At 37.6% G+C, this 24,642-nt stretch overlaps 1 protein-coding gene across 2 annotated transcripts; it reads right to left on the bottom strand.

Annotated features, from left to right (window-relative positions):
• Nucleotides 1-1,111: 1,111 nt before the first annotated feature.
• LOC127446907 (integral membrane protein 2B-like) lies at nt 1,112-23,158 on the bottom strand. Of its 2 annotated transcripts, XM_051708228.1 has the most exons (7): nt 22,990-23,158; nt 17,948-18,079; nt 6,762-6,821; nt 6,463-6,675; nt 4,328-4,438; nt 2,202-2,352; nt 1,112-1,957 (listed from the first exon to the last, which is right to left on the bottom strand). In XM_051708228.1, the coding sequence occupies exons 1-7, from the start codon at nt 23,062-23,064 to the stop codon at nt 1,869-1,871; spliced, it is 831 nt and encodes a 276-aa protein (XP_051564188.1). In that variant the 5' UTR covers nt 23,065-23,158; the 3' UTR covers nt 1,112-1,868. The 2 variants fall into 2 exon arrangements, with proteins under 2 accessions (XP_051564188.1, XP_051564189.1); XM_051708229.1 differs by lacking the exon at nt 6,762-6,821 and having other exon boundaries at nt 22,990-23,157.
• Between the last annotated feature and the right edge of the window lie 1,484 nt (nt 23,159-24,642).

Below are 24,642 nucleotides of genomic sequence, written 5' to 3'. Positions count from 1 at the left end.
TCATACCGCACAGGAAGGAGACACATTATGTCTCCTAAAGATGAATGTAGTTTGGTGTGAAAAGTGCAAATCAATCCCAGAACAACAGCAAAGGACTTTGTGAAGATGCTGGAGGAAACAGGTAGACAAGTATCTATATCCACAATAAAATGAGTCCTATATCGACATAACCTGAAAGGCTGCTCAGCAAAGAAGCCAATGCTCCACCGCCATAAAAAAGCCAGACTACAGTTTGCAAGTGCACATGGGGACACAGATCTTACTTTTTGAAGAAATGTCCTCTGATCTGATGAAACAAAAATGTAACTTATTTTGGCAATAATGACCATACTTATGTTTGGAGGAAAAAGGGTGAGGCTCGCAAGCCGAAGAACACCATCCCAAACGTGAAGCATGGGGGTGGCAGCATCATGTTGTGGGGTTGCTTTGCTGCAGGAGGGACTGGTGCACTTCACAAAATAGATGGCATCATGAGGAAGGAAAATTATGTGGATATACTGAAGCAACATCTCAAGACATCAGCAAATAAGTTAAAGCTGGGTCACAAATAGGTCTTCCAAATGGACAATGACCCCAAGCATACCTCCAAAGTTGTGGTAAAATGGCTTAAGGACAACAAAGTCAAGGTATTGGAGTGGCCATCACAAAGCCCTGACCTCAATCTGATAGAAAATTTGTGGGCAGAACTGAAAAAGCGTGTGCGAGCAAGGAGGCCTACAAACCTGACTCAGTTACACCAGTTCTGTCTGGAGGAATGGGCCAAAATTCCAGCAACTTATTGTGAGAAACTTCTGGAAGACTACCCAAAAAGTTTGACCCAAGTTAAACAATTTAAAGGCAATGCTAACAAATACTAACAAAGTGTATGTAAACTTCTGACCCACTGGGAATGTGACGAAAGAAATAAAAGCTGAAATAAATAATTCTCTCTACTCTCCATCTGACATTTCACATTCTTAAAATAATGATCCTAACTGACCTAAGACAGGAAATGTTTTCTACAATTAAATGTCAGGAATTGTGCAAAACTGAGTTTAAGTGTATGTAAACTTCTCTCTTCAACTATGTTTTGTACATGGAGTTTGTTATAAAACATTTTCAGACAGAAGACTGAATGATTGGTCTTTTTTTATTGACAGGTTATATACAAATTAGAAATTAAGAGGCTATATAGTATAAAAAAGTCAAATTTCAAATTATAATTTTTTAAATTTGGGCTTTTCTGAGGTTCTTATTCGTACATGACAGAAAGCACTGTGTATGTATGCTCAATTCAAGGTTACATGTCACATTTATAACTAAATATTTATAGCTTAAATTAAATATAGCTTGAACAATACCTCAAATTGTGATGCCATGCATTTTAGAACTGCAAGCGTGTGATCCAGATTACACAAATTCGCTATTATCTTTCAACAGTGTCAATAATACATACAGTAGATGCTGCAAATATTAAATAGTTTTAGACTGTTTAGAGATATAAAAAGACCAAACTCTTGTATTTTTAGTAAACTCATGTGAAAATAAGAGTTATTTCAATACCCATTCTGTCTTAACTCTGATTTGATTTCTATTATTCTTTTGTGTGCAATATTACTAAGAGTAGTATTTTGAAAATAGTAGTAGATACACAAATCACACATCTTTGTGCAGAAAAAAAAAAAAAAAAAAAAAAAACATGGAAAAAATGTAATTTTCACATTTTAGATTTTATAAAGTATGGGAAACCCTCAGTTGGAAAACAAACAGCTACAAAGGAAAAGCTTTTCACTGCACTGAAGAAAGTTTAAAAGGTGAAGTTGTATCAGAGACACCTGTGTGTATTTCTCCTCCCTCTCTTTTCCTCTGCTCCCTGATATGCTTTATCCTCAGGGCTCACAGATCAAGGTCTCCACAACAAACTTGTTTTCAAAGTGGCGAATCTTGTGGCAGTTAAGTGCCTCGCGCTTCTGCATACCTGCAGTGGAGCATATTCAGGTTTCAGAAGTTTGAAAGTATCCAGCTATAATGTAAAACCTCTTACATTACAGTGTGCAAGTGTGTGTGTGTGTGTGTGATTTTTGGTATGCCAACACATTTCAAATGCACTTGTTTCTATGGTAAACATGAGAGAAAATGATGTGTTTATGGAGTGACCTAAACACTGTTCACTGTAAACATAGATCATATCGAAGGGTTTGTGTGTGTGTTTGTACATTTACCAAGTATGGTGTCTCTGCGCTGAAGTCTGTACATGTCTTTGCCTTTGCACAGGTTATTGATGAAATAGCCCAGTTCAGTGGTGCTTTCCAGCTTCTCTGTAACCATCATCTCTTCATGCACCAGGTACGACTGAGGTAGATATGTTCCTGCCTGCAAAATGCACACAGACACAAACAAATAACACACAAACAAATGATCCCATTTCTTTTTCCCTGAAGTAGTAACCATAAAATTATGCACTTCTTTTGGGATTTTATGCCATTTTGATCTTATTTACATTTAAGTTTATTAATTTTACAATTAATTTGCATTTGCAAATAAGCACATTTTTGAAAATTTAGTACAGTAAAAACCTACACTTCTCTAAGTTGAAATATGAAGAAAATATTAGAATGTGACATGTATGGGGGGGGCCTGGGTAGCTCAGCGAGTATTGATGCTGACTACCACTTCTGAAGTCGTGAGCTCGAATCCAGGGTGTGCTGAGTGGTTCCAGCCAGGTCTCCTAAGCAACCAGATTGGCCCGGTTGCTAGGGGGGGTAGAGTCAAATGGGGTAACCTCCTCGTGGTCGTGATTAGTGGTTCTCGCTCTCAATGGAGCGCGTGGTAAGTTGTGCATGGATCGCGGAGAGTAGCAAGAGCCTCCACATGCTGTGAGTCTCCGCGGTGTCATGCACAATAAGCCACGTGATAAGATCCGCGGATTGACAGTCTCAGAAGCGGAGGCAACTGAGACTTGTCCTCCGCCACCCAGATTGAGGTGAGTAACCACGCCACCACGAGGAGCTACTAAGTAGTGTGAATTGGACATTCCAAATTGGGAGAAAATAGGATAAAAAAAATAACAATAAAAAAAAAATAATGTGACATGTATGGGAGGCAGATTGCTGCCATCTGGTGAACAAAATATAAATAACAGGACTTGAAAATTATGTTGTGACATTGAGTGCGTTTGCATGCATGTTCTTACACCATTTATGCTTAATAAGCCAACAACGCGTGCGGTCATGTAAGCACAATAATCCACGTTCGTTTATCGCCGTGAAGGCCATAAATGGCTTATGAATAACCTGGTCGACACGGGTACATTTTTGCACATTACGCTGATTTTGCGTGCCATGTAAACACCTTACCCGGTGTTCTTACTGGCTCATCCAATGTATGCATGTGTTGAGCACATGCCTCTTCACGGTTTGATGTCAAAACTAGAGAATAACGTGATTATAACAAATGTCATGTAAACGCAGATTTCTTGCCTTGTCAGATTTTTTAAATAGGCTGATTTTAGAGCGTAATCATCATATTGGCTTCAGGGCCTCCAGAACAGTAAAGCGTTTCTCTATGGTTCTGCTACAGAATGAACTGTGAGCAAGGCTCGGCGAGGCCACATTTATAACTTAGAGCTGTGGGAAAATGTCTTGGTTTCCATAACAAAAAGATGCAATGTTTTGTCAGGAAGGTGAGGCACCTGTATCTAAGCGTAAACTTTACCACAATGGAAAAGGTAAACTTTTGTACATTGGGGTCATTTAGAATTTGTTATTTGATATTTGTTCTCCATGTGTGTGCATAAGTATGTTTTCAGCATTCTCCCTTCTGGCACATTTATTTCTGTGTGTGTGAGTGTTGGGTGATTTATTGTTATTTGAAAGGTTAAAAAATGCTCTGTGTTATAGTCTCACCAGTTCATTTGTGTGAGTGGGTGTGTCTGTTTTGCACTCTGAATGTTTTATAGTCTCACCCTTTAAATTATTATTATTTAATTTTTTTGCATTGTGGCTGATTTACTGATTGTATTTGACAGATGAAAAAAACTGCTCTGTGTTATGGTCTATCCTGTTCATTTTCAATGGTCGGTCAATTTTGACTTAGAAATCAAAAGGGGTCGCATTTTTTTTTTTTCGCGACCACTCAGATTTATCGAACCATGCCCAAATGTTTTTTTGTATGTTCAGATGGCAAGAGAAGTAAAAGTCACCAAGTCTTGTACCACTAAGATAAAGGAAACCATTTTTATAAAATCAGCAAAAGTGGTTCTGGTCAAAAATGTTCGAAGACCATAGGAGGATTGATCACATGCAAAAAACAGTCACTCTATTCCCCTGGCACTAATGTGGATGCTTACCTTGATGTTGACCAGTAACTCATAAAAGTTCTTGGGTGGCATGACGATAGAGGTGTTCAGGGCAATGATGTAGCACTTGTGCAGATTCAGGTCAAGATAAGCAGTCAGCCTCTGACAGCACAGAATGACACAAAGTTATTTGCCAGGAAACAGACAGATGCACTTAAGATTATGATACAATAATATTTTGTTAAAATTTATAAATAAGGATATAACCAAATATTCAAGACTTTCAGGGAGAGTTCCAAAATGTAAGGATCAGTAAATACTACCCAATCCCTATGGATGTCTCATCCCTAAACATACTGAAACTCTGGATTTCCAGTGTTTTCCTGTTTCAAGAATTTTGTGTATCCGGCATAACATATAAATCAAGTTTCACTTATCACAAATGGTTCATACCACGGACAACAGGGTTTTCCTTTCTTTTTCGAAATGTGTAAAGAGGCACATTAGAATAAAGCGTTGATTTCATGAGTGAAGAGATTAGCAATCTAATCTTGTAGCAACAAAAAGTTACATTTCAGTCAGACTAAAATAACAGTCTTTTTGAAACGTCTTATTGTCTTGGCGATGTGCGCTCATGACATCCGGTGTTTTGTTGTCTTGTGAGAGCACGTGGCTTTGTTTTGTTTCTGTATCGCCGTGTGTCTCTCTGATTTACGTCATACCCCACCTCCTTGTTTGCTTATTATTAGTTCATTTGCCTCACCTGTCCCGTTAACCTGTTTGATTTCTCTCCCTATTTTAGCCTCCTCGTGTGTGCCGTCCAGTGCCAGTTCATCTAGTTTGTTCCCCTATGTCGGTCCTGTTTCATCCCAGCTCGGTCCAGTCAGTCCTGTACCCCATTCTCCTCTGCCCCAGCCTGGATTGACTTTTTCCTCTACAGGGTAGATTATGTTTGTTTTTTCCCCCTTGTGGGAGTTTATGTTGGATTAAGCCTTTGTTTTTGTTTAAATAAATCCCCTTATTTTTAACTCTGCTTTTGGGTCCTGCCTCTGCATTCTGTGACAGGATGTGTCCTGGCAGCAGTGAAGTGCCACTCCTCACCTGTCAATCAACCGCTGTGCTAAAACAAGAGTTTAAAGTTTTCCAGTTACGAGTGGCTTTAAAAGGAAATAAACTTCCAATCAGAAAATTTTTAAAAGCGGATACATACACAATCTCAAGAGCTTCTCGGAGCTTCATTAGAGTGTGTGATATCAACACAGATGGCAAGCACGAACACCCGAAGCTCCTTTAATACAGGTAATACACTAAAATAACAGATAATTCTGCTTGACATGTTGCATTTGTGCTTAGAATAAACTTCAACCGGATCTGGGAGAAACAGTGCACCATTTTTTCCATGCTTTTTTGTCTTTTTTTTTTTTTACATTGTTGCGCTTTATTATCATGCAGTAACACACTTATATAGTGATTGATGTATGTCTTCATGAAACAGAGACCCTCCCCTCCAAATCCGAATACAAGTGGTCACAGCAGATGCATTTAAGTGACCAGGTGTAAACATCGATGTGTCTCACCAGATCAACCATCGGCGTTGTGCGCATGCATGCTCCAAAAGACTAGGGATACCAACCGTCCAGTATTTAAGGGAACAGTATTGCATTTCATATTAAATCCATACAGGATGCAGTTTGTCACGTAATTTAGCGTCTAACATTCAAACAGCTGAGAACGATTCATTATTTGTTTGTTTACAAGTCATCTTGACATTCAATTGTCAATGTTAAAAATCATAGAGTAGAATGAAAAAAAATTACATTTACATTTATTCATTTAGCAGACACTTTTATCCTAAGCGGCTTACAGCTGAGGAGTACAATAGAAGCGATTCATCCCAAGGAGGAAGTAAGTGTTGTAATACACTGTTGCAAACTGCTTAGAGAAGCATAGGTAGAGAGGAAGGTGAGAGACAGTGGTGAACAAGAATTATTTTTTTTTTTTTTGGTAAAGAAAGAAGCCAGTTTTTGACAGAAGACAAATTTGGATTCATGGACCTGAAACAGATACACTACTACTATCTACTACTCTTGGCGGTAGCGGGGGAAAGATCAACAAAGGTCAATGACAACTTGCGGATGTTGCATTTTCCATCAAAAACAGGAGAATTAAAAGTTTAATTTTCACACCATGTTGAAGTCATGCACGATATTTGCTGGATCGCTGTCTCTGAACTCAGGGACTGGTACTGTGATGAGCTCCACTTCATCGTTCTCCAGAAAGCTCACATTCTCCTCAATCAACTTCAGTGCGGTCTCCACCTCCACCTCCACCTCCACCTCCTCATTCATCTCATAGTCTTCCTCAAAATACTTCATCCCACAGACAAACACGCGCTCCTCCTGTAGGGTTAGAAATAGACACAGCATGAACACAAGCATGTTTATTTATTTATTATCTTTTTTAACTAGAAGAAACATGTACATACATCTACACGTTCAGGCAGCAGCGTAGCTAGACCCTGTCTGATAGGGCTGAAGCCCCGGATCTTTTGTTAATAGCCCCGAATGTTTTTTTGTCATGAAAAAAAAAAAAAAAAGAGAAAAAAGTAAGGCTTAATGTTCATTACATCAGGGTACAAAAGCAACAAGGCAGGCTGCAATTCTGGCTTCAAATGTAAATTAATTCCGATCAGTGAGCCCCACCTGCATTAATTGACATTTTGCAATTTGACTTTTACCTGCTGTTCATGCTCAAGTTTAACATAACGCCTCGAGTGGGAGCTTTCTGTTTTCTCTTACAGGGGTGCAGCTTTTCTGTATCAGAATGCAAGCTTTATTTCTAAATATATAATTTATAAGCCTCATTTCTAATCTTCATTTATTCACAATCCACACACCAAGTAGATTTTAATGCATGCACCAGTCAACTTGTTCGGAGCATCCCTTCTCACTCCCTAAGATGGACTCCGCCTAGGTAAAATCAGATAGTGCGTTTAAGAATTACCATCCATGAGAGTCAGGTGGCACCATTCGAGGGTCGGACGTGTGAACGGCGAGCTCTGCGCACTTTGCTAGTTTTAATACATTTTATGTCATAAACTGGTGAGATTCGATACACTCAGATTCTTGACTGTTCTAGGAAGACAATATGTGACAGAATTCAAAATCCTTGGGCTCTGGAAACATTAAAAGACACTTACGTGCTCAAGCTGAAGCCCCTGAGGAGGCCGCAAACCCGGGACTCAATTTGGACAGTGCGGTGAAAGAGATTCAGCATCAACTGTTGAACATGTCAGCAATGCTGGCGAAGATCGTTGCTGACTTGGAGGACCTTGCTGTAATACGTCGATCGATCACTGCCATGGAGACGAAATTCACTGAGATAGTTACAAGAGTGTCAGATGTTAAGAAATGGATCGATTATCTGGAGTCATCGGAGAGGGAATTAGCTGCTGATCCGCTAGCGACCAAGATAGACTTGGAGCATGTCTGGGAAAAGTTGGAAGACTTAGAAAATCGTAGCCGGTGAAACAACGTCCGAATTGTTGGAATTCCTGAAGATGAAGAAGGTCGAGATATGGTGAAATTTCTGGATGGGCTCTTCCCGAGTCTGCTCAACATAATAGGCCAGGGGTGGACTGGCCATCGGGAGAACCAGGACTTTTCCCGGTGTGCCGGCCGCAAAACGTGCCAAAATGGGCTGCCGTGTTATGCAGAACAGGCCACAAAACAGTGCCATGATATGCAGAAAAGGACAGAATTGGCCAAATTGAGAATAGATACTAAAGGATGGCCACAAAATATTTACATGCCCACAGCAAGCGATGTACTTCATAAAGTCAATGGAGTGACTAGGTTATTGTGTGATACTTTCTATGCAGCTGAGTGGGCCTGACTGAGTGTTGTCTTTGTTTCTTTTTGTGCTAGTTCCGCCTAGCGGCTGGAGTTTGTTTTGTGGGATAGCACCCCTTCGGGACAGTTTGTGGATGAATATGCACTTTCTTTGTGCTTACGCCTCCTGTTGGTTGGAGTTTGTTCTGTGGAATATTTCTTGCAAAACATTGGAGTGATTAGGGCAGGGGTGTCAAACTCAGTTCCTGGAGGGCCGCAGCCCTGCAGAGTTTAGTTCCAGCCCTGCTCCAAAATGCCTCCTTGTAATCTTCAAGCACTCCTGAAGACCTTGATTAGCTGCTTCAGGTGTGTTTAATTAGGGTTGGAGCTAAACTCTGCTGGACTGTGGCCCTCCAGGAACCAAGTTTGACACCCCTGGATTAGGGCATCTGTTGCACTTAAGTAACAGCTGAGTGGCCCTGACTCACTGAACATTCACTTGACTGTCTGAGGACACTAGGATCCTTTTTTGTTTCTTTTTGTGCTGGTTTCACGTAGCAGCTGGAGTTTGTTTTGTGGAGGGACACACCTTCGGAGCAGTTATGTGGATGAATCTACACATTCTTTGTGCTTATGCCTCCTATTAACTGGAGTTTGTTTTACAGATTATTTTCTGTTGTGTAATTCTGTCTCACAAAATTTGTATAGAAGCACCAGATTTGAGCAATCCAACAGCAAACTTGTCGCGGGGGCTCTCATAGGCGTACATGGAGTGTTTGAGTTTAGAGGGATGGACGGTGGTTGGTGCGGTCATGTGAGGGGTGTGCACGTTTTTCTTTTTTCTGAAAAATTTGGGAAGATATGGGGTGGACATATTTTCTTTAGTGCTGGCTAAAGTAAGAGCAGGGAAGTCATTACTGATAAGTAAACATCTACAATTCAAATGTCTCAAACAGATTAAAGATAAATTAGGAAGAGTCATTATTGTTTTAGCAGAAATTTAGGGGTAAAGGTTGATTTTGGCTAATATTTACACACCTAACGTTGATGATCAGGGCTTTTTTATAGATCTTGAAGGGATGTTGCAAGCTGCTGGCACCCCTCATGATATAATATTGGGAGGAGACTTTAATCTTTTGATGGATTCAGTCCTTGATCATAGTGAAGCAAAAGTGTGTAAGCCCCATAGGGCAACACACTGACACTTCACAGGATGTGTAAAAATCTTGGTCTTACAGATATTTGGAGACTTTTGAACCCATCTGGTAGGGACTATACATTTTTTTTTCATCAGTCCATAAGATTTATTCTAGATTAGATTTTTTAAATATATCTAAGTCCCTCATTTCATCTGTTGTTGATTGTTCAATTGGAAACATTTTATTCTCAGATCACGCCCTGGTGAGTTTAGAGGTGTTGCCACATACAGCGAAAAAGAAATCATATAGTTGGCACTTTATTGTATCCCTTTTGCAAAATCCTGAATTCCAACAAATGTTAAAGGCTGAAATCAGTGTCTATATGGAGACCAGCTGGTCCTCAGTATCCTCTGTGGGTGTGGCTTGGGAGGCACTTAAGGCAGTTCTTAGGGGTCGGATCATACAGTATGCCTCATTCACCAAAAAATCCAAAGCACGAGAACTCGTGGAGTTGGAAGGGAATACTAAAATGCCGAGGCAGAGCTGAAGCGCCGAATGTCGTCTGATGGCCTCAGAGAATTGACCCGATTGAAATACAGATATAATATTATTTTGTCGTGGAAGGTGGAGTTTTGGCTATTCAGGGCAAGACAGTCATATTTTGAGTAGGGGGACAAAGAAGGGAAGCTTTTGGCTAGATATATAAAGCAGAGAGAGTCTTTTCCTACCATTCCCTCAGTGAAATCGGCTGGTGGTGAAATATTTACCTCAGCCATTGATATTAACAATGTTTTTAAAGAATTCTATCTTGATCTTTATAGTTCCACATCTTCGTCTACTGATGAAGATATTAGAAACTTTGTGGAACCATTAGATCTTCCTAAACTGAAGACTGAGCAAAAAAATTCTCGATTCTGAAAAAACCTTGGAGGAGCTTGGCGAGGTAAATAAGGTCTTGCCTACAGGCAAGTTTCTGGGGTCAGATGGCTTTGCCGCAGAATTTTTTTTAGATCTTTTAGCTACAGAACTGGCTCCACTTTTGCTAGAAGTTTATACGGAATCATTAAAGAATGGAAAACTTCTGCAAACCATGACACAAGCCCGGATCAGTCTGATTCTTAAAAAGGACAAAGATCCAAGCGAGTGTTACCATCCAATTTCCCTGATCCAGCTAGATGTAAAATTCATGTTAAAACTTTTGGCTAACCGATTAAGTAAAGTTATGACATCTCTTATACATATAGATCAGATGGGGTTTATTCAGGGCCGTAGCTCTTCTGATAACATCAGGCATCTCATCAATATCATGTGGTCAGTGGCGAATGATCAGACTCCGGTCGCTGCCATCTCACTTGACGCTAAAAAGGCGTTTGATATGGTAGAATGGGATTATCTTTTTAAGATTTTGGAAATATACGGGTTCGGGAATACGTTTATTGGATGGATTAAGTTACTTTATAGACACCCGGTAGTGGCAGTACAAACAAATGGATTAATTTCAGATTAGTTTTACTCTGGACAGGGGCACCCAGCAGGGTTGTCCTCTTTCCCCATTATTGTTCTGTCTTGCCCTGGAACCATTAGATGATTTTCCAGGAGTGGTGGTGGGAGGTATGGCTCTTAAGCTTTTGGTTTACACTGATGATATTTTATTATTTTTCTCCGACCCCACTAGATATATGCCTTGCCTCCACAGAATTATTAATTCCTTTTCCAAGTTCTCAGGATACAGATTCAATTGGTCTAAATCCAAAGCTATGGCTCTGACAGCGTACTGCCCAGTAACAGCTTTTCAGCCGGGCACCTTCCAGTGGCCCAAGCAGGGCATTAAATATTTGGGTATTTTATTCCCAGCAAATTTGTGTGATTTAGTTAGAGTTAATTTTGACCCCTTAATAAAAAGGTTTGAGTGATGTGGGCAGGTGGGCTTCATTACATTTATCTATAATTGGGAAGGTTAATGTTAGTAAAATTAACTGTATTCCAAAATTTTACTACCTGCAACAATCTCTCCCTGTAGATGTCCCCCTCTCTTATTTCTAGCAATTTGATAGCATAGCGAAGTCCTTCATTTGGAATGGTAAGCGTCCCAGATTACATTTCAATAAGATACATAGGCTGATAGACAAAGGTGGGTTAGGCCTAACCAAGATTTAGTTTTATTATTATGCATTCGGTCTCAGACATTTGGCTCAATGGTCGCTTCCACCTGAGAGAGCCCTTCCCTGGTTTTGTATTGAACAGGAAGTTCTTGCCCCTATTTCGCCATTCTACCAAACTAACCGGAGAAGTTAAGTTACACCCCGTTATCTTGCATTTGCTCTCGGTATGGACAAAAGTCTCCAGAGTGTTTAATTCTGACATTTATTTAAACGTTGCCTCAAGCATATGGCTGAACCCAAAATTAGTATCTATATGTCCCCTTTCTGCTGGTCAGATTGGATTGTGAGGGGGTTTACTACACTCGGTGACCTGTATGAGAGTGGAGTGTTGAGATCTTTTGAAAATTTGGTTCAACATTTTGGCCCATGTTTTTTGGTGGTGTGCTGAGATCCAGGAATTTTGGTTGAAGGTTCAGAGTTTTGTGTGTGACGTGTTGGGCACTCGGGTTTCGTTTTGACCCAGACTCTGTGTTTTGGGCGATGTGGCGGTCATCGATATAGGAGATAAATACATAAAAATTTGGGACCTGACCAGTGTTATGATAAGCAGGCAGATTGTTTTAAGGGGATGGAAGTCGGCTGGATCACCCTCAATTCGGGAGTGGTGTGAGGAGATGGGGAGGGTGGCAGCTTTCGAGGAGGTGTCGTGTAGAAAGCTGGGGATCTGGGATTAATTTAATGGGAAATGGGGCAGTTATTTGACATTTCTGGGGGACTCTCAGGGAAGGGACTGTGGAGAGAGAGAAGCGTAGTTTTAGATGTGTATGATTATTATATTTATTTTATTTTATTTATTTTCTGTGTGTGTGTACTTATGTAAAACCACGGGGATGTTCGTTGGGGGTCGGGGTGGGGTTGTTGATTGGGGAGGGGGAGGGGGTGTAGTGGGAGTTAAATGTTGATTCACTATATACATGTTTTGTTTTTCTTTGTCATTTCAATATAAATGAATCAATATAAATGTTAATCTTAAAAATGAATTACCATCCATAATCAAATTAGCAAGTTCACTGAACGGGGAACCAACCAGACTTTATTTAGCATTAGTCAATCAGAATGAAGAAGGTATGTCAGTTAAAATACATTCAATACAACAAAACTTTAACAAGGATAAGATTTGCATGATATACGATTCTTATGCCAGGTAGCCACGTTAACGAGCTTACAGTTGCTAACTGGTTAAGTTACACGTGAGCTGGACAAATATCTGGATTTAACATTATCCGTTGATAATTTGTAGTAGGGATGTCCACGGTTACCTTTTTTACCGTTTGGTTAACCACAAGATTTCACGAACGGTTATTCAGGTTTTCGTCGGGAGACGGTATGTGGGAATAAAGAATGTGTATTGCAATGGAATTTCCTCAAACGCAACTCAGAATATCAGCACAGTGATCTATGAGCCTAAATAGCAAAAAAGGTTTTAAAATGATAAAATCTCACATTAAAGTCAAACATTATCCAAAAACTGGTTCACATTTCCATGTCATGTGCGTAGACACTTCAGCGGTTATGTAGGAAATATAATTTATTCAGGAGAAAGAACCAGACAGACATTTGCGCACTCCCGCTCAGCGTTGATGATGCTTGGTCTACTTTTTTGTTGGGTTTTCCTCTCTAAACTATACTGTAACTGAGGGGATGTTACTACATACAGTGTCTTGAAATGGACCTATATTATTCACAGCAGTTTCAATAATTTTTCACTTCAATTGATTGTGAGCCTATATCTCGCGCCTCCCTTGATAAACGCCCACATGTTGAAAACTCCTGTACTAATGCACTCCCCTTAACATCTGGCCTCTTGTTGTGCATTAGCTTGAAAATGACATACCCAAAGTAAAACTCTTCCAGTTTTTTAACCCTTTGGTCTACAAACACAAACTTGGGCTCGTTTGAAAGTAGACACTTAGACATTTGTTATTCAAGAGTAAAAATGTATCATTGTAGTATAAAAAAATTAGAGCTATTCAAATATTTTGAATAGTGACCACAAATATTATGATGAAGGTCTGACACAATTTTGAAGTCGATATGACCAAAACTCTTTGTTCTATGATTTATGTAAGTGCACTTCCAAAAAAGGCCACTTGGAGGTGCCAATAGACCACTTGTAGTAACTATGTACACCAAATGATGAAAGTGGTTCAAAACACACAATTTGTTTATATTTCAATGTATAAAATACCACTCAAACCAAAATATACATGAAGATATCATTTTTTATTATTATTTGGGAATATATTATACATTTTATAAACAATATGAAAGGAACATTACAATTTGAAATGTTGCAATGGAAATAACCTTTTACTTACAATAAAGATGCTTCTGTTAATTTTTTCCCCATACAAATGTAAATTGACTTAGCCATTTTTCAGAGCTTTTGCTCTGCTGTTCACCCAGGGTCTTTAGCCACTGCCTCAAGCCGGGGAGGCTCGCTCTCCATGGCTTCGATCACCGTCAGTGAAGCCTGGAGTACACCTGCTCCTAATGCAAATTGAACGAAAAGCAGTGGAAAAAAAAGTCAATGCATTGAGAGTGCGTGTGCTCCGGGGTCTAACTCATGGTGAGCGAAGCCAGGGAGGGTGGTTCATCTTAGCTTGAATGACATGCAAGAGCCCCCTGGATGTGCAGTTGAACAGGGGGTTTGATGAAAAAATGCAATTGGGAACGTGTGTTCTCCATACCCTCAGTGATGGAGACTGAAGCCAAGGAGGGTGGATCAGATCGCGGGTCCAAAAGCCAAGTTCTTTGTCGAAAGTACGGCAGTAACACACTATAACTGCACACCGTGTGTAAAAGCACAAACACATACAAACACAGTCCACAGTTTTCCACTCCTAACCTTCGCGAATCAGCATAAGGGATATATATAACCCTCATATCACTCTTTTCATCTTTTCATTAGCTACACGACCCATCAGTCAAAAATTATCTAGCTTTTCATTGGCCGGATTTATCCAGAGACAGACATGGATGCACAAATCTTTACATCACTCATGTCAACTGCCCTGTTTGGCTATTTTGAGTGACTACCCAATCACAACTGAACAGAAAATTTTGAGGGAGGGCTCATTTTGTTCGTAAGACCCTCCCAAACATCATGTTTGGGTGTTTTGCTACTGAAACACTACTCAGAGTGCAAGATTTCACAGAGAATGGACATGAATGATAACATATTGAATATGTAAAACCTGAACAAAGACTTATTAATAAAATCTTATTGTTGTATCTTTGTGATCGTCAAAATCGCATTAAAATATCAAATCTTGAGACCCAGATCTTTCAAAGTATATATTGGATGTCAATATTAGTTTACAATTTCACAGTTTAAACATGCATTAAACATAAATTAAATGTAAATAAATACGCAAGTGGGTCATTTTTTAACCATCTGTCGTTAAGAGGTTTAATCTCATAATGCTTCAACTTCATTCTCGTAATTTTTACTTTATTCTCGAAATATTATGATAAATAACAATTGCAAATTTAAATTGTTAAATGACTTTGATTTTGTTGTTAGCGTTAGTTTCTGCACAATGAACAATGAGCCGACAAGCTGCAATTCTTGCTTTGATCCTCCGCAATTTAAATTAAAACGGGTTTGATCCGTTTATTGTGTGCCTGACGTGTGTTTATATAAAGTTCTGAACCGGTGTCAGTGTTGCACTTAATATAATTATTATTTGACAGGTAGGATAGTAATTTTTTAAGTCATGGAAGGAAGGATTCTTCTTATTTTATATTATAATATGGCCTGTGGTCAGGGTTGGGAGTGTTACTTTTGAAATGTATTCCACTACAGATTACAGAATACATGTTGTAAAATGAAATTTGTAACGTATTCTGTTAGATTACTCAAGGTCAGTAACCTAATCTAAATACTTTGGATTACTTCTTCAGCACTGGTAGATTTTTTCACTTGTTTTGACTATAAAAACTCTGCCAGTACAGTAAGACAAAATGCACGTTAAAAATACATTCTCTGAAAAACCGAAATATCTTATGCAGTGTTGTTTCTAAAACAAGATCAGTCAAATTGATCTTGTTTTAAGGATTTTTAGATATTTTTACAGGAAAACAATAAAAAAATTATCATCAAGAATATGATTTTTGCACTAATATCAAAGGTCTTACTAGAAAAAAAGAAATTACGATCCAACGTGAATTTTCTTGATAAACAAATATGATCGTGCCTGGTAACGTACATGTAAAATGGCTAAAAATAGCATTTTAGCTTAGCGTAAAGCTGACAATTTACACAAGGTTTATTTCTATTTCTTCTGCTCCAAACTTACTTCAGACTTACTTCTCTGTCTGCTTGTATGCATGTAACACATCATGAGAAAGTGTTTCACCCCTGTTCAAATGCACTTTGGATCGCATCATTTATACAGTGGTGTGAAAAAGTGTTTGCCCCCTTCCTGATTTCTTATTTTTTTGCATGTTTGTCACACTTAAATGTTTCAGATCATCAAACAAGTTTAAATATTAGTCAAAGATAACACAAGTAAACACAAAATGCAGTTTTTAAATGAAGGTTGTTATTATTAAGGGAAAACAAAATCCAAACCTACATGGCCCTGTGTGAAAAAGTGATTGCCCCCTAAACCTAATAACTGGTTGGGCCACCCTTAGCAACAACAACTGCAATCAAGCGTTTGCGATAACTTGCAATGAGTTTTTTACATTGCAGTGGAGGAATTTTGGCCCACTCATCTTTGCAGAATTGTTGTAATTCAGCCACATTGGAGGGTTTTCGAGCATGAACTGCCTTTTTAAGGTCATGCCACAGCATCTCAATAGGATTCAGGTCAGGACTTTGACTAGGCCACTCCAAAGTCTTCATTTTGTTTTTCTTCAGCCATTCAGAGGTGGACTTGCTGGTGTGTTTTGGATCATTGTCCTGCTGCAGAACCTAAGTTCGCTTCAGCTTGAGGTCACGAACAGAGAGCCGGACATTCTCCTTCAGGATTTTTTGGTAGACAGCAGAATTCACGGTTCCATTTATCACAGCAAGTCTTCCAGGTCCTGAAGCAGCAAAACAGCCCCAGACCATCACACTACCACCACCATATTTTACTGTTGGTATGATGTTCTTTTTCTGAAACGCGGTGTTACATTTACGCCAGATGTAATGGGACACACACCTTCCAAAAAGTTCAACCTTTGTCTCGTCAGTCCACAGAGTATTTTCCCAAAAGTCTTGGGGATCATCAAGATGTTTTCTGGCAAAAATGAGACGAGCCTTAATGTTCTTTTTGCTCAGCAGTGGTTTTCGTCTTGGAACTCTGCCATGCAGGCCATTTTTGCCCAGTCTCTTTCTTATGGTGGAGTCATGAACACTGACCTTAACTGAGGCAAGTGAGGCCTGCAGTTCTTTGGATGTTGTTGTGGGGTCTTTTGTGACCTCTTGGATGAGTCGTTGCTGCACTCTTGGGGTAATTTTGGTCGGCCGGCCACTCCTGGGAAGGTTCACCACTGTTCCATGTTTTCGCCATTTGTGGATAATGGCTCTCACTGTGGTTCTCTGGAGTCCCAAAACTTTAGAAATGGCTTTATAACCTTTTCCAGACTGATAGATCTCAATTACTTTCTTTCTCATTTGTTCCTGAATTTCTTTGGATCTCGGCATGATGTCTAGCTTTTGAAGATCTTTTGGTCAGGCAGGTCCTATTTAAGTGATTTCTTGATTGAGAACAGGTGTGGCAGTAATCAGGCCTGGGTGTGGCTAGGGAAATTGAACTCAGGTGTGATAAACCACAGTTAAGTTATGTTTTAACAGGTGGGGCAAACACTTTTTCACACAGGGCCATGTAGGTTTGGATTTTGTTTTCCCTTAATAATAACAACCTTCATTTAAAAACTGCATTTTGTGTTTACTTGTGTTATCTTTGACTAATATTTAAACTTGTTTGATGATCTGAAACATTTAAGTGTGACAAACATGCAAAAAAATAAGAAATCAGGAAGGGGGCAAACACTTTTTCACACCACTGTATGTATAAATGTTTTTCATCTGAAAGGACTAAATATTAAATGAAACAAATGACAATAAAATGCAAAGTAATCTCTTCAGTAATCAAAATACTTTTTGAATGTAACTGTATTCTAAATACCAATGATTTAAATTGTAACTGTAGTGGAATACAGTAACTTATATTTTGTATTTTAAATACGTAATCCCGTTACATGTATTTTGTTACTCCCCAACCCTGCCTGTGGGCTACGCCCTGGATGACACAGAAGTCTACCAACGCCCCTGTGTTCAGGTATGCATTCTCACATACATGTACTTATTAGACAAGCATGTTTATGACAGCATTAACATTTCAAAGAACTGTTTGTCCTACTCAGTTTTCATCTTCTCAGTTCTCACAGATGATTAGAATGTTTTGTTTTACAAGGGCTAAACTGCCAGTATGACATATTACTGTAACTAATCAAAATAAAGATCGACAGTAATGCATGATGACACACATTGGATGTTATCAAGTTTTGTTTTTGACATTGCCATGGTTATGATAATTATCTCACCTCTAGCACATAGTACCTATACAGGTAAGCTCCTCCCACCACAACACCAGAGAGTACAAAAGCCAATCCCAGACAGAAGCACAAGCACCACACCTTTGACTGCTGACGCACAAAAACTGCTGCCTCTGGATCCTAGAGGAACAATGACAGAGAAATTATTATTTCTACATTAAAGATACCATTAAATTCAAATGAAAGTTTTGTGGTGTTCAGTCCATGTCTACTAGCTTTAAGGTAATCTACTATATGTGCTAGTGTAATAAAACATAAATAAAAAAATTGATTTCAGCAGATGTGGGTGTTTCTTCAACTTCACTTTTAGCACTGGATTTCCAGAGAGTCTCGTTAAAAAAAAATGTCACACTCTCACTAGTTTACTTGTCCACTAACAAGGTCCAATAGAGTTTATGCATGCATCACAGGAGATTTATGTCAGTTTTCTCATTCCCAATACCCACCACAGTGTAATTTACATCATGTCTCAAATTATGTATTGTGTTTCATAGATATCTGTGGTGGAAATTACATTTTTAACTTTTTTAAATAAAATGGCTAATGTTAATTCCATACCTAACCTTTTATGTATCCTAAAACACACATAATGAAATTATATTTCAATAGTTTTTGCATAATTTGGCAAATTTAGCTTGATTGGAAATGACACTTGCTGGTGATAATTACCTTAATTTTTCTTCAAACATCACTTGCCTCATATTTCATTTCAAGCATGCTCTTCACTGACAATTTTGCTGACTTAGTTAACGAGTACACTAACTTTTGAAAAAAAAAAAAAAAAAAAAAAAAAACTTTAGGGGTATATTGTAATTTTCAAAACAATGTATAGAAATCATTTTAATATACAATTATACAATACAATAAATATTGAAATAGTTTATTTTTATTTCACTCTTTGTATACATTTCCATAGTTTTAAAGATGATCATTTATAATTCATAATTAATAAAAAATTATAAAGTACCAAAAATAAACTATGAAGGCTTAGTAATATTTTGTTTTAACTTGACCTTCATATAACAAAATAAAGTTGAAATATGTTTATTTGCGACCATGTTTTATATTGATAACACTTTAAAAGCACATAAAGCCAGCTTAAATGTAATATATAAGACTCCAGTTGTTAAATCCATAACTTCAGATGCGATATGATAAGTGTGGGTGAGAAAAGATCAATATTTAAGTCCTATTTTACTCATAAATTCATCTCCCTGCCCAGTAGGTGGCGATATGCAAGAAGAATGCGAGTCGCCAAAACAGAAGAAGAATGTAAAAGTGAAGGTGGAGACTGATCGTAATAAAGACTTAAATATTGATCTGTTTATCACCCACACTTATTATATCACTTCTAAAGACATAACAACTGGAGTCTTATGGATTACTTTAATGTTGCCTTTATGCGACCATTCTGGTCACCATTCACTTTTCAAATTGTATGGACCTACAGAGCTGAGATATTCTTCTAAAAATATTTGTTTGTGTTCAGCAGAAGAAAAAGTCATACACATTAAGGATGACATGAGCGTGAGTAAATTATGAGAGAATTCTCATTTGTGGCTGAACTATTCCTTTAAACCAGAGCTGAATTTACAGAAGAATCAATCTCTATAATATGTATGAAACAGGAAGAATTTGGCTACAACACATCTGTCTGTGTGAGAAGAATGAACAGAGATAACCAATGTGTTTGTATGTTTGTAAGCCAATAAAGAGAATGAGTCACACACAAATAAACCAGGCTTAAAACACAAGAAAAGGCAATGAGAGAGATAGATCAAGCTGCACAGAGTGAATTTTCAGATAACCAGAAGATAAAATATGAATATTATTTGATAGAGACAGATGCAAGTTAAACATACGTTCAATCCAATCCCAGATTTTCAAGGACTGCCTGTACTGTGAAAAGGTAACAAGTCAGAACAGAGCCTGACCGTCACAAACCCAACCCGCACCCTAAATCTTCAATCCTTTCTCTGCAGAAACATTCACACACAGCTAAAAGACACCAGCTAAACTGGGTTCAGAGAAAGTCAATTTAGGGCCTTCATACAGAAATGAAGGTACAACATATGGTGAAAGGCAGTTACAAGAAACACAAAACATAAAAAAGAAAGACTCTCTCTAGTTTGGCGCTTCTGGTTTCAAGTCATGGTGTTAAAAGTCTGGTTAAAAGAAGTCAGCAATTTCTGAAGAGTTGAAAAGAGGAAGATTCAGCTGCGTTTGACACTCAAACACTATGAACACTAACACATACACACAAACCGAAAGAGAAAGTTCTGTATCCATCTTTTACTCATTTTTTTTTTTTTTTTTTAAATGAGCAGTGAAACAATTGTGTTTTAAAGTATGATTCATATTTTTTTTAAATGTGTCCACCAAATGAAAGTCATGTGGTGTGGACATTATGTTAACAAAAACCATAAAACAGAGGACCACTTTAAACCCCTAAAAAGCCAAAAGTTTGACATTTTTATGAAAAGGCAGATTTTGTTCAGGTCATTAGGTGTAACCCTGAGAAAACTTTTTGATATTCTTCACTCAATTTGTATTAAGTAGTATATACTCATGTATTCAAGGTACAAGGAAAGTACTTTAATATCCTTTACTTGATGGTTACACAACATGACATTTTAAAAGTCATTAAATTAATTTTATGTAGAAAATGCTATGTTTTTCAAAAATGTATGAAACCAAATTGGACACACAGATTACATTTCTATGAACTTGACACATGTTTTAAACTACATTTTTATCACCTCGGACAACCTTATTGGTCAATGACCCATTTGCTTTTGCAACAAATGGGAATTTGTCACAATATGAGGTGGCAAACTCGTACCAGTTAGTACGACTTTATTCGTATGAAAAGGTTCAACTGCTATACAACAACCAATCACATACGCTTCACGAACACACATTCAGAACCCGGAAGGGTCGCTTTCTTTCCTTTACACAGCAGGCCTTTTAACATTAATATCATGGTTACATTTACGCTATGGATAAGGCAAGATGTTACACTTTATGGTTAGGTTTTTAAGGATGGGGTTTGGGTTAGGGGTTAAAGTTGTGAAAACACAGTTTTGTATAAACGCAGAACAAACAGCACATCGGGTACTACAAGGACACGAGGGAAGCATCTCTCATTGGTAGGTGTATAACTTGTTCGATTTCGTACTAATTAACTTGGTACGAATTTGCCACCTCGTACTATTGGGCCGAATTCTCGTGAGATCGGGTTGGCTGTTTTCAAGTTTAACTACATATCATGGGGCTGCTGAGAAAAACAGAGCTGACCTAACTCTAATCTGGAATAAAATTAATTCACTAAATACACAGAAAGCAGGTCTGTATGCAATATTTGTAGGCTACTCATAAAATATTTTAATGTTATGAAGTTTGAGTGATTTTTCTGCTTGTGACTGAGGCTCGTGAGGATCTCCCATCGATCTTACCATTTTCGCTTACAGACACCTTTTGGATTTTTAGAGTTTAATGACATTACTTGGTCTATTTATGATCCTATTGTGCTAGTTTACCTCCTCAAAAGACTTAAGAGGTATTGGCCTACAAAATTTGTGAGTACAATTTCAGAAATGTGTACCTTACAGTACACACACAAGCTGTAAATCCCCCCAATTTAATTTGCATTTCTTTAAAAGGATTCCAAGTGTATTTAGCTATTTTTAAATGAATAATTAACAGCTGGTGAAGACTTTTGGATCAGCATACACTACCGGTCAAAAGTTTTGAAACACTTATTCTTTATAATAATTTTTTTCTTCACATTTTAGAATAATAGTAAAGTCATCAAAACTATGGAATAACATAAATGGTACTATGGGAATTATGTTGTGACTAAACAAATCTAAAATAAATCAAAACTGTGTTATATTTTAGCATCTTCAAAGTGGCCACACTTTGCCTAGGTTTTGCAGAAATGTACTCTTGACATTTTCTCAACCAACTTCTTGTGGTATCACCCTGGGATGCTTTTTAAACAGTATTGAAGGAGTTCCCATCTATGTTGGGCACTTATTGGCTGCTTTTCTTTATTATTTGGTCCAAGTCATCAATTTCAATTTTTTTTTTTATTACATTTTAGATTTATAATGAAATAAATTAATATGGTGGCACAATTATATTTTTGTCTACAAAACTAATTTCAAACATTTAAGCATACGCCTTCAGATCAAAAGATTTTTAAGATCTTGAGAAACATTTCAGTCAAGTGTTTCAAAAGTTTTGACCGGTTTTTAAACATGATGCTTAAAGTGTAAACAGGCAAACACACACACACACACACACACACACACTTAACAGCCTTGAAAGCGAATTTGATACAGTCTGTTCTTCAGAAAACGGAGGTAGGCTATCTCACATTCCTGACAGTATGAGGAAATTACTATGCGGTTATTTACATAAGAATGTCCTTAAATAAATTTACACTTGTAACCATAGTTTCCGTCAGATTATCATAGTAAATTATTTTTAATACGATAAAACTGTGGAAACTTGGTATTCGCCACAACTTAAAAAAAAAAAAAAAAAAAAAAAAAAAAATATTATAATAATAATAATATTTACAATAAAATATTCTAAAAGCCACTTACACTGTTTTAAAGAGATCTCATATTAATTTGAGCTATTTATTGTTTAAGAGTAACAACTGAAGTAGCTAACTATGGTTATTTTTGGCGGAAACTATGGTACATTTTTTAAGAGCATAAACAGAGAAGGAAGGGTAAATTATCTGTCTTTGACAAGTTTTGGGCTGTCAGCCATTTTACAACAACACTGTCTCAGTACACTGAACAGATCAAAGTCTTTCCTGATACAAACTTCAGCGGAACATAGACGTACATATTTCTCTTCTGCATGTCAGACACTCTACTCTTAAAATAATTCAAGAAAATGCACTTAAAACTGATATTTTCGATTAAAATACCTAATTAAAATGCGCAAACAGAATAATAAACGCAATTCTATTAAGTGTATACTTCTCGATTTGTCAGTAACAAAAACAGTACCTGGACAATAAGAGTCTCACTGTCCTTCTTTGGATCCTTTTGGGCGAGAGCCGTATTAAAAGATACTTTGACCATGATGAAAACTCAGTGCGAATAACAACACAAGAGAGAGATAGCGCAAATGCAGTTGTTTCGTTTCCTGATCAGCAACAATGTTTTCGCTGTGACGCACATGACAGATCATTTACAGGCCTAGTTTCAAAAGGGGGCGGGAGCTCCAAACCGCCAGCAAAGTAACCCAAACCTTTCTCTAAAGCCCGGTTCACACTGTACGATTTTCGCTACGATTCTGCCGTCTGAGACTAATTTCGGGAATGTAGTCCTATGGTAAAATCGGTAGTCTTACATCGTTTAGTGTGACATGCTCACCCAGGGGCGTCAGGTACCTCTTTTTTTAGGGGGCACCAAGGTCAGACTCACACAAAAACAGTATGGCACTCACTTTTTTAATTGCCATGGCACACTGTGCAATATTATGTCAGACTGTACGATACACAATGTAACCGACTGTGGTCCCAATCGTCCCGATCAGTGAACGTGACACACTGGAGCGTTGCGGAATAGAAGTGAAACAGCAAGATTTGCCCGCCATGGAGAAGCATTTTTTTTTTTTTTTCTGAAAGTCAGAAAAGCATTTCCATTGCTCCAACACCACTCCATCATGAGCATAGGCTAACATATAAAAAGAAAGATGGATTTTGCCAAATAGGCCTATAAGACTTAATTACAGATGTTGAGAATGAACACCAGTGCGGGAGGCAGCCTACAGTAATAATTAGCTACCACAAGCAAATATACATTGTGGAAATAAAAAGACTTGTGGCCCGAAAAATGACAAACTTCACCATTCACTTTGGGGAAAACAAAAAAGGAGGGTTATGGTAGGCTACGTCTTTCTCCTCTTTTAGATTAGTAACCTAGGCTATAGGCCACACAAAACTGCGAAAATTCATTTAGGCTGATAATATATCACGCTTGCAAATTCAATATTTCTAGATTTCTATAATTGTATCCAACTGTATCTGCTGATTTGGATTAAAACTTCCCATAAATACTTACCAATATAAATTGTTCAATTGTTATATATATATATATATATATATATATATATATACAGGGTTGGGGAGTAACAGAATACATGTAACGGAATACGTATTTAAAATACAAAATATAAGTTACTGTATTCCACTACAGTTACAATTTAAATCATTGGTATTTAGAATACAGTTACATTCAAAAAATATTTTCATTACTGAAGAGATTACTTTGCATTTTATTGTCATTTGTTTCATTTAATATTTAGTCCTTTCAGATGGAAGACATTTATACATATAAATGATGTGATCCAAAGTGCATTTGAACAGCGGTGAAACACTTTCTTATGATGTGTTACATTCATATGAGCAGACAGAAAAGTAAGTCTGAAGTAAGTTTGGAGCAGAAGAAATAGAAATAAACCTTGTGTAAATTGTCAGCTTTACGCTAAGCTAAAATGCTATTTCTAGCCATATTCATATTTTTTTATCAAGAAAATTCACGTTGGATCATAAGTGTTACACTTTTCTCCAAGTATTTTCTGCTTATTTATTTATTAAAACTTTTTATATAAAATGAAAAGAAGAAAAAACATTAAAAGAATTTGAGTAGAGTGAT

This window comes from Myxocyprinus asiaticus, chromosome 10, assembly GCF_019703515.2.
Source record: "Myxocyprinus asiaticus isolate MX2 ecotype Aquarium Trade chromosome 10, UBuf_Myxa_2, whole genome shotgun sequence".
In the NCBI taxonomy this organism is placed as follows: Eukaryota; Metazoa; Chordata; class Actinopteri; order Cypriniformes; family Catostomidae; genus Myxocyprinus; species Myxocyprinus asiaticus.
This window is presented reverse-complemented; position numbering and strand designations above follow the sequence as displayed.